At 47.3% G+C, this 10,001-nt stretch overlaps 4 protein-coding genes across 4 annotated transcripts in view; 2 read left to right on the top strand and 2 right to left on the bottom strand.

Moving 5' to 3' along the window:
* The window catches only part of Pmar_PMAR005079 (merozoite surface protein, putative), a gene marked incomplete at both ends in the record, with an annotated part of 2,717 nt that extends 441 nt beyond the window's left edge, over positions 1 to 2,276 (bottom strand). Inside the window, 11 exons of the mRNA XM_002778535.1 lie at positions 26 to 129; positions 180 to 261; positions 315 to 392; positions 422 to 521; positions 573 to 653; positions 698 to 816; positions 1,051 to 1,173; positions 1,237 to 1,306; positions 1,354 to 1,439; positions 1,510 to 1,618; positions 2,191 to 2,276. Coding sequence (XP_002778581.1) covers positions 26 to 129; positions 180 to 261; positions 315 to 392; positions 422 to 521; positions 573 to 653; positions 698 to 816; positions 1,051 to 1,173; positions 1,237 to 1,306; positions 1,354 to 1,439; positions 1,510 to 1,618; positions 2,191 to 2,276 — 1,038 coding nt within the window. The remainder of the gene's footprint in view (positions 1 to 25; positions 130 to 179; positions 262 to 314; positions 393 to 421; positions 522 to 572; positions 654 to 697; positions 817 to 1,050; positions 1,174 to 1,236; positions 1,307 to 1,353; positions 1,440 to 1,509; positions 1,619 to 2,190) is intronic.
* A 402-nt stretch (positions 2,277 to 2,678) lies between these two features.
* On the bottom strand, positions 2,679 to 4,160 carry Pmar_PMAR005080 (hypothetical protein; the record flags this gene model as incomplete). Its single annotated transcript, XM_002778536.1, has 3 exons — positions 2,679 to 3,767; positions 3,818 to 3,970; positions 4,017 to 4,160. The coding sequence occupies 3 exons, from the start codon at positions 4,158 to 4,160 to the stop codon at positions 2,679 to 2,681; spliced, it is 1,386 nt and encodes a 461-aa protein (XP_002778582.1).
* A 165-nt stretch (positions 4,161 to 4,325) lies between these two features.
* Positions 4,326 to 6,287, top strand: Pmar_PMAR005081 (ubiquinol-cytochrome c reductase, iron-sulfur subunit, putative; the record flags this gene model as incomplete). The annotated part of the gene is made up of 9 exons (XM_002778537.1): positions 4,326 to 4,484; positions 4,535 to 4,598; positions 4,647 to 4,711; positions 4,756 to 4,838; positions 5,138 to 5,204; positions 5,255 to 5,439; positions 5,735 to 5,878; positions 5,945 to 6,200; positions 6,248 to 6,287. The coding sequence occupies exons 1-9, from the start codon at positions 4,339 to 4,341 to the stop codon at positions 6,285 to 6,287; spliced, it is 1,050 nt and encodes a 349-aa protein (XP_002778583.1). The 5' UTR covers positions 4,326 to 4,338.
* Positions 6,288 to 6,604: 317 nt separating this feature from the next.
* Pmar_PMAR005082 (hypothetical protein) lies at positions 6,605 to 7,603 on the top strand (the record flags this gene model as incomplete). The annotated part of the gene is made up of 1 exon (XM_002778538.1): positions 6,605 to 7,603. The coding sequence occupies one exon, from the start codon at positions 6,605 to 6,607 to the stop codon at positions 7,601 to 7,603; it is 999 nt and encodes a 332-aa protein (XP_002778584.1).
* Between the last annotated feature and the right edge of the window lie 2,398 nt (positions 7,604 to 10,001).

The following is a 10,001-nucleotide window of genomic DNA, read 5'->3' on the forward strand; positions in this document are numbered from 1 at the left end:
GGCTATAACAACACGAGAATACTACAGCTAAGCGCTCCTCTCTTGCTTTAGCCTTCTGTTCCTTCATCCTTTGATACTCAACTATCTTCTGTTCCTCCAGCTTCTCCGCAATCAAGCGTTCCTCTTTAACTATAATACAACCAAACTCCCTAACCGTCACCGCGCCATAAAATTCCTACTTTTCAGAGCTGCAGCATTAGCCGCATTGACCTCTTCAACCAACCTCGCTGCAGCTACTCTCTTCTCTATTTGCTGTGCAATCTATGATACCAAAACTTACCCAAATCAGCCCATCACCACCACCACCTTCCTACCTCCTCTTCCTTCAACGCCTCTATCTGTCTTAATATAAAGCCTCTCTCTCGGTCCCGCTGTTCCTCCTGATGAGCCATCTAAGATGGTAGCCGAAGTCGATGAGTACCTCCCTCAGTCGATTCTGTTGACGATCTTTAATTTGCTCGATAATCACAGAAGCTCCACGACGTTGATCCACTGCTCGCTTTCTGTTGCGTTCTTCATACCTTTCATTCAAACGACTCAGGTTCGAACCCCGCACCCCACATCAGTATCACATCTTCAGAGCCTTGAGCCTCTCTATCTCGGACATTACATCGAGCTGTTGCTCTTCCTCCTCCCTCTCTGCATGTATATATCTTCAACAACAAACACTGGCTCCAGCATACTCTCCATCACCTACCTTTTCTCTTGGACTTGTGCATCCCTTATAGTCGCCACTTTCGAGTAAAGCATCATTCGGTTCATATGCTTCACATCGTCCATGTCCTCATCCAGCTTATCCCTAGCCCGCTGCAACACCTGAAAAGCCCTCCTATGCATTATCAATATTTCATATAAGGATAAATAATATATATCTAGTCTATAATATATTTTGATAGATCATAATATGAACAGGTATATTTCATATTTCAATATACGGATTCCAATACCATATATTTCATAATATCTATACATTGATACTTACTGTTTCTATGTTTGCTTATATTAAAAACAATTCTTATATACACTCCACTTTGCGAGTAGTACTCCTACTGAATTCCGTTCAGCTTTGTCATTGACCTCATTGGTGCTCCTCAACGCATTCCTCTTCCTCTCCTCTTCCATCTTGACCATCTTATCCTTCCGCTCTTTCGACTTGCGCATTCTCTCGCCATACTAAAAAAGAGCCTCAAGCGGGCCTATTCCGTATCCTACACTGGTGAACCTAAGATTCCCTACCTCCTCTCGGGCCTGCCTGCGTCTTGCGAGCTCTCGTTCTTTCTCAGTCATCGTGGATCCTTCCCTCAAACTGCTCAGAAGACTCATACCATAGCTTCCTCAACTGGTCTGAATTACCTGTTGAACTCACTCGCTGCCACCACTGCAATGTCCCGACTGGCCGCCTTCCCCGAAAGGGTACTGTCATTAACCGCCTTCCGCACCTACACAACAACTCAACAGGTTATCTATCGTGCATTCCATTCGATAGATCCCCGGTTCAAATCCTGCTACCTTCACTGTATCTTTTCCCCAAATTTCCACCAAACGCCTCTCCCCTTCCTGGTGACCTCCATTATCACTCAATGGCGACGATGAATATGCGGATGCCATAGCAGGACGGCTAAAGAGCGCAGCTAGTATGGGGAGCATCATCACTCGACCTTCATCGTCGTTCCCTCGTGCTATCAGTGCTGAACCAAGGGCTATCCAAACTGATTATGATATTCCAAATGGACTACAACTAGACCCCGTGGGACTTCATATTGAATCATACAACTCCTAATGACTCAAACAGTTACAACGCCCGTACGGAAAACGGTTTTTCGTGCAATTAGGCAAGAAAAGTTTTCTTGCAAAATATGGGTCCATTATATGTGTGAGGTCTCAGAGGAATCTTAGTGAAGGTAAAAGAGATGATGAGCATTGTGTGTTTACTAGCAATCACTTTGAATAATAGGCTAAAATACAAGTCGGCAAGAGTTTGTCCTACTAGAATCACTTCGGAACAATCACAGAAGTCCTACGTCTGCTGACACACACGTGAATGCATGTGGGTACATATCACGAGACCATACTGATCGATACCATTTAGCGATGCTTATGCTGCTCTTATGTTAACGCACATGTGTGTGCAATACTAGATAATGCTGATACTAGAACAAAACATGTCGAAGAAGTATCCTATCAACGCACGGCCTCGTAATATCTTGCATTATATCAGAGGACATAGTTGCGGTGCTCTGATATGATTCTCTGTGAGAGGCGAAGTTTATAGGCATGGGTATGTAAATGCTGCCCTAGCCCGACTCGAACACAGGTTGCCAGATGTCTCACTCATTAGAATCACCACGATTTGACTGTTGTTCATGCGTGTTACAAATGTTCATGAATTTTCCTCCGAGCTACGTTGAACCCACGTCTCCCTATTCTCTGATGAAGAGCTCCCGATACACAAGGTGTAATAATATTGTCTAGGCGTATTCGACTGAAGTCGTTGACAACTAAAGAGAGTGAGCACTCAGCATTCACTCCATCTTGTTGAGTAACTAAGCATCATCTGACTTTGAATATACCCTCAGACTCAGCATACCGTCGACTAAAAAATCAACAGTCATCATCAAAGATAACATCGCATCAATGTTCGTGCTATCGACCCGAGACAGTAGACAAAAGTCCACTGCTCAGTTGAGGGGAAAGTACTCATACGTCTTGCTACTCCTCTCGTTAAATTCCAACTCACTGTCTGTGCTATAGTCGTTGAAGTCATAACCACAATAAGGGTCCCACAGCCCTGGACGTGCCTTCATCACCAACAAGAACTCATCGCGGAACTCCTGGTCCATCGGCCTCTTGAGGACCCTCAAGGGGGTCAATTTGGACACCGTTTGGTTAGGGTAAATCCTCAAGAGGGAACGTAGGAAAGGCCAATGCTGCTGTTGATAGGCGTGAACGATAGCCTCAGTGTTATACGCCAACACATGTCCACGCAGACCGACCTTGTAGATGAGATCGATCGCCTTGAGGTCATCAGCTAGGATTCGCTCGATGCACGGCTGAGACCGAATGGCCTCCTTCAACCAAGAACAGTGGTCCACGTCGATAAGCCGGGAAATAGCAACAAATGAATCTTTGCGGGCCACGGTGGAGTTGATGATCATATTCATAACACCAATCCAGCATTCTCGAGGAGGAGGAGGAGTGTGTTCGCCTGCGGTGAGTTTCATAAGGCACCGGTAGAGCCCGTTAAAGACGTCCTCATCAGTGCAAGTGACCAGACCAGCCGCAACGTCGTCTATAGTGTCCTGCTTGGATGAAAACCGAGACCTATATTCATGGTAGTGGCGACAGGCACCCCAGAGGAGGTCGGCATTCACTTTCCGGTATCGCCAAGTAGCCATGACCAAGGACAACCACAAACCACCACTTTTCTGGGCGTAGACCAACAACAGTGATATGACCTCGCTGGGCAGCTCAGCACAACCAGAGACCTTACGACTTCGTAATAGCAGTAGATGCACCAATGATAGGAGGTCATTCGAAGGCTTGAGTCGACACAGAGCACTGTCAACGGCTTGCAGGGGTACAGTAACGCCATTGAAGTGATCAGAGAGGACCAAAGAGAAAAATCTGGTGACCACAGAGAAGTTGGTCAGCACTTCCGACTGCCTCAAGAGGAATTGCTTGTCCGACTGTGAGAGGTTCTCGACCAGGATAGGGTAGTCAGTGAGCCAGTCAAGTGCATGAGACCTCAGTGCAGTGTAAATGTGATGCTGAAAAAGGACAAGTGCTGGCGACCAACTGACGATTGTGGCCGACTCACATCGCTGATGACTTTGGCCAAGCCACTAGGCCCATTAGAATCCACTAAGCCCTGAAGGAACTCTGGGGGTACCTCCTCGTTAGACAGTTCCTTCATGATGATAGCTAGGGCCTGCCCTAAGGGACGCCCAGTGAGTCGACTTCGGCTCAGAATCTGACAGATAACATCATCATCACTAACGATGTACTGTCCAGCCGACCGTCCCAACAGCCCTTCCGAAAGCCTCAGGTCGACTCTCGAGCTCATCCCTTAGTGAGACTAGGCGTAGGGCTGCAAGAACCTCTGCCGGGTCGCCACACTGGGCGGCTGTACGGAGAGTCTTCGAGGGGTTAGTCTTGTTCATCAAAGTAGGTAGGAGTGGTAGTAATGATTATGCGCTGTTGAGTTAGCGCGCGCCCTGAAACGCCATGTGCAAGATTCGAACCCGGGACCTTACTTTGAATCTTTCGAGTCATTTCCCCCCGCTGCGACCTGCTGTGTATTTCACAGGCAGTATTATACCATTTTTGAGCCGTCCCTGTATGTTGCTCTCTGGTCGTTGCCCTGTGGCCCAGAGGGGTCGTCTCCTTCACACTTCCTCCTTGCATCTTCATCGCCCTACTACAGTTAAGATGATCGACTCTTGGAGGACTGAACCCTCCAGTGAGAAGCCCATGTGGTACAACAGGTGACCTAATTTGTATCTTATCGTCTCAACCTAAAGATACTCCTCCTCAGATTCGATCAAGTGGACCACATTTCCCAACACCCGGATCCTGAGAAAACCGAGAAGTACCCTCCGGTGAGTTCAGTCCTCTTGCCGACCTACTCCGTATCTTACCATTCTCAGGTTGATGATACTCGTAAGCTGATGAAGACCCGTGGGGATCCCCACATCATGCGTGGCTGGGGAGAGTACGGTCCCTATCACCACCCTTGAATATGACCTCATCCTACAGGTATGTCTATTGTCATTATGAGCACCTTCGTGAACCCGTCTTCCCGAGGAAGCCCGACGTCGCCAAGGGGGAGTTAGCCGCAGGTGAGCTCCATGTGTTGGTGACAATATGAAAATTCTGGGAGGTTGAAGTTCTTGTGGTTTTCTGCACATTCCCATCTGAATTCGTGTGAAAACTCCCGAGCTCAGCTGAGGAGACCAAACATATACTCCAACACCGCGTTTTATCAGTGTGTGAAAATATGCACATGGTCAACTACGTGTATTAGTGACAAAATGTAAACTTCGGGAAATTATTGTTGGTTTTTGTACATTCAAATCTGAATTCGTGTGTGAATTCCTATAAGGTTACCTGAGGTGACCAAACATTTTCCAACATCTAGGTGCCAATGTGACCCGTACCGACGTATGGAAGCGTGAAGGCGAACCTGCTATCCAATCTATTGCAAGGTGATCACCCTCCTTACCATTGTGAAGTATACATTTCCGTTCCTCCTCAGATTCAACCCGGATAATTTCCGTCCGGTTGGGTATGCTGAGAACATCCCTTGCCCCGACACCTGCGTCCCTGAGGGCCATCTTGATTTCCGCCACACCCGTCTGCCAACCTGGCACGCTGATCGCCGGCCCTTCCACTACTTCGCCACGGGGATGTTTGGTCTCATTGGTTTGGCATTTTTGAGAGGTAACTTTTTCATTGGAGTTTAACGTGGAGTGGTGTAATACTCCATGTGATTTATCAAACGTATATGTTTCCGCGACCGATAACACTGAATTCTAAAATGTGTTTTTCACTAGTGTTTTTCAAATCACTAGGGTGGAACTTCATCTGTGCCTGGATTTTCTGTTATTCTGGGGCCCTGGGCTGACCAGTGACTCTAGGAGTAGCCACATGGCTCTTCCCGGGAAGCCAGTGAACCTGGTCCCCAGCCTCTGTGTACAGCACTGGACTTGATTGATGATAGTTTGTTCGTCTGCAGGCACAGTCGTGAAGGTGGTCCACGGTTTGTGGCCAGCTCGTGATGCGATAGCCGCGGGGGTTATCGAGGTGGACTTGAGAGGTATTCAGCCCGGACAGAACTTCGTGGTGAAATGGAGAGGCAAACCGGTGTTTGTGAGGAGACGTAAGGATGGTATCTTAGCTTCAACTACGTAAGATACGGATTAGGTCCGAATTTGGCCATTCGCAGGTACTCAAGCTATGATCGATGCCGCAACTGCTGATGATGCAATCGTTAACAGTTTGAGAGACCCCGAACGCGATAAGGACCGTGTAAAGAAGCCGGAGTGGTTGGTCATGCTCGGAGTGTGTACCCATCTCGGCTGTGTCCCTTATCCCGACCAAGGCCTCTATGGTGGATACTTCTGCCCTTGTCATGGTAGCCATTATGATCATTCTGGGAGGATTAGGCTTGGCCCGGCTCCACTGAACATGGAGATACCAACGTAGGGGAGCTCTTGAGAGAATGTGAGATGATGATGATGATTTTCAGATATGAATTTATTGATGACGACACCATTATACTGGGATAGTGGTCGGGCATTTTATTGTTGACAATTTCGTACACCTACACCCTGGAGGGTTGGGACTAATATGATGATCGATGAGGACTCCTTTTTATTATAACAGTTGTTGGTGTTGTGTTCAAAGTGGTGATAGGAAGGTTAAGGTTGTTTTATTTGCCTCCCATTACGTTTTGATACGGGTTTCCTCTTCCGCTCACCCTCGGAGGCTACTGTCGTCGATTGTGGTCACTGCCAGGCGGTACATTTCGAGGAACGTTGAGAAAGAGATGGTACGAGATTCGGCTAGCACGCATGCACAAGCGAGGCCTCCACTGGTCGTTACAATGAAGCAGTTGATGCTAAAGGGTTGCCAACAACAAGCGATCGCTCTCTTCGAATCTTCCATTGATCTCGCGGACTCCCGAGCGCTGACTATGGCCGCGAAGTTGTATGGGAAGGCGGGTGAGGTCGAGAAGGTACGGCGATGCTTCGAGGCTTTGGATCGGACACAATCGGGAGGGTTGACTCAAGTGAGTATAAGAGTGGGGTTGAGAGCACTTGTAAGGGAGACCAGCTGGACTATGATCATCTGTGATCAGCTTGTGAGAAAATACCCCCTGGTGAGGATTGAACCCGAGTCGTTCGATCTAGCGATGAAGCACTTCCCCATCGGGACTGCTCGAGGTCTTCTGATCGACACCATGTTCAACCCCGCCTATAACGTCCCGTGGACTGATCGGCATCTGGTTCGAATAGCCTCCACTGAAGGGACAGTCTTTACGGCCATGCCAGCCGGCTCCACCGAGCTTACCATCCCTCAACTACGTGAATGTTTTGGTGACAAGTTGGTCCGTCCTGAGCTCAGGGCGATAGTCGCTGCCAACGACCCTGTCATACACGCCATCTGTAGAGTTCACTCACATCATCATCAACCCCTTGAGATCGCCAGCAATACCCGCGTGGATCCTCTGACCCACTCAGCTCTGAGTCGACTAGGTCGAAGTGTCACACTATGGACCTTGGATGGTGTTGCTTATCACTACGATGCTCAGGGTGGTGGTAATCACTGCGATCCACCCGCGTTGGTTGAGGACCCCTCTAGAGTCATCGGGAACGCCTCTGGTCGAATTGACAACGTATTCTCGTCCTTCCGGTATATGTGTTCACTCGGCAACACAAAGTCTCTGTCGGCCATGGTCGCCCTCAAGAAATGGCTTATGAGTTCCAATGGACGGTATCAACCGAAGCGTGTGTTCAGCGACGAGGAGGTCTCGGAGGGTATTGATTGGATTGACCAGAAGATCGTCGAATTACGGCAGAGACCGACCAAGGCTCGCGTTTGATTGTATTATTGACGCCATGAGTTTCTGTGCCGTTCTACTGTCCACCTCCTGTTGGGTTATGTCACCACGATAAGAAACGTTCAATTCAGATCGAATAGCGAAATGGTCGGTCGGGAATTTCTCCTCCACTCACTTCAACAGCATCAGAGTTGCCAAACGGACGAATTTTCACGAAGACGAAATAGGAAAGGAATAAATAGCACTGATACTTCCATCAGCACTGGTTCAATCTTTGCAAAAGACCTATGTCGTTCCACTCAGAATCGCTGAAGACCTTCATTGCGAGTAGTCGTCAACACTAGCATTGTAGAACTTATCCGACGCTCTTAGATGGCCCGAAAATGGAGGAGAATGGGAGCTACGATGAGACGGAGGTGTGGTATGGCCGATGTATTCGGTATATACGCATTCTATGAATGGATATTCTATGTTGTGAATCCAACGAGATACTCCGTCAGAAAAGAACACAACCACCCAGCCAGTTGGAAAATATTCATACATGAATGATACAGATGTTAACCTCTTTCGTATACTATACAGTGCCACTAGTCAAGATATTGCGAATAACTCTCCGACCGACGCGGTTTCCCAGCGTATATTTGAGCCAACCTCGTAAGAAAAGCCGTTCGATTCACTATAAGAGGGAACGCCGTTCTCCTCAACCAATCATCGACCTTCACATACTTCTCTTGGCTCATATTCCGCCGTACATCCGGATCTTCATATCCCAATACGTAATCGCGCACGCCCTCGTAATCGATGTCATTCTCCCGACCATTATCGCTCTCGATAAGATCTGTAGTATGACTCAGAAACACATCTCGAGCTTCACAAGAAAAGCTCAGCAGAGAATCCAAATTTTGCGTAAGTGCAAATAAACCTTTTATTTCCGAGTCAAATCTCCTTTTTGTGTTTTCTCTCATTGCCACCGAGGCCTGCTCCAGAATTCGATTTTCCTTCAAAATCGCCGCACTTTTCGCAACAGACAAAAGCCAAACATCTCTATCAGATGTCGTAGCCGCTCGCAAGGTCAACGTTCGCGTGTCCATCACAACTCTAAAAATTCTCTTCGACTCTCCTGCATCGCTCCGCCCATCTCCCGAGACAACTTTCTCACAATTTACCAACTCCAAGACCCTCGAGGGTTTCTCTCCACTACGATACGACAACGTAGACGGACGTAAAGTAAATTCTCGGGATTTCCATTTTTTGCCGTTAGAAGACAGCTTATCCAGACTGCCCTTTCTGAGGACATCCCCAGCCACCTCCTCTTCATCTTCTAATCGACGAGGCTTCGATTTAATTTTTTCACCCGGAAGATGAGCCACCAACTTATCTGGTCTGCCGCTTTCACTGACGATCTCCAACGGTTTTTCCGATTCTTCCAATTTCCGTTCGACCACCGAATGCCGACCACTCGATACAAAATAAAGATTCATCTTACGCACGGTTGAGTCCTTCTGTTGCAACTTATAAAGGAGCTCCGAAACCGTCGTATTAGCCGACATATGACGAATTTCTCGAAATGTGTTGTCAATGAAATAAATGCGTATGGTCCTTCCCGAACTTACACCATCATGTACCCCCTCACTACAACTCGCAGTCGGCGACATCGGCTGTTGTTTGAGTGCTGTTGCCGAGAGGAAGAGACTATTCATTATCTGCACGCATGCACAACTACAAAACTATTCCGTCAGAATACAATGGTCACTGATAAAATATATTTTCGATCCACATCAAGCGACATGAGCAACCTCTTGTTTTGAAAATAGCATTCAAACGGACGGGCCACAGCCAAAATTCTCAGTCAAAAATCGTCTAAGAGCATACTATAGAGTTATCAGTGTGAACCATCATACAGTGCCCGCCGATTTGATATGCAAATGTGTGTTAATTTGGAGGGCAAATTATAGTGAACAAGTTGTCGTTATCATAGTCCCTAACGGGTACTTTCATCACATGCTCAGAGACGTAGCGATGTAGTTTCATTTTGATTCTCATTATCGTACGGAAATTACACACATTGGCATATCGAATTGACACGCGCCGTATATTCCTAGGATCACCCCAATTTCATGTTACCAAAAGTCTACATTCTACCCCGAAAAAAGAAGATCGCCTCACACTTCAGTTCGCCACTAAACTCAACAACCAATTGCACTACCGCATCTCCCGAAAGATACAAAACATATCAGTTTAATACAATAACAGCAGTAAAGATATCCCTACAACCGCACCGCGAAGATTTTCGCCACAAAAATTCCACTTCAATCAATCATTTGTTTTTTACCCTGCATAACCGTCGGCAACTTGAGCCCACCGGCCTCCCCGACTTTCCCCTTCTTCTTCGCTACCATCACAAATGCAAAGTAAACTTCCCATAGCAATGACAACGACC

This window comes from Perkinsus marinus, assembly GCF_000006405.1.
Source record: "Perkinsus marinus ATCC 50983 genomic scaffold scf_1104296948838, whole genome shotgun sequence".
Taxonomy (NCBI): domain Eukaryota; phylum Perkinsozoa; order Perkinsida; family Perkinsidae; genus Perkinsus; species Perkinsus marinus.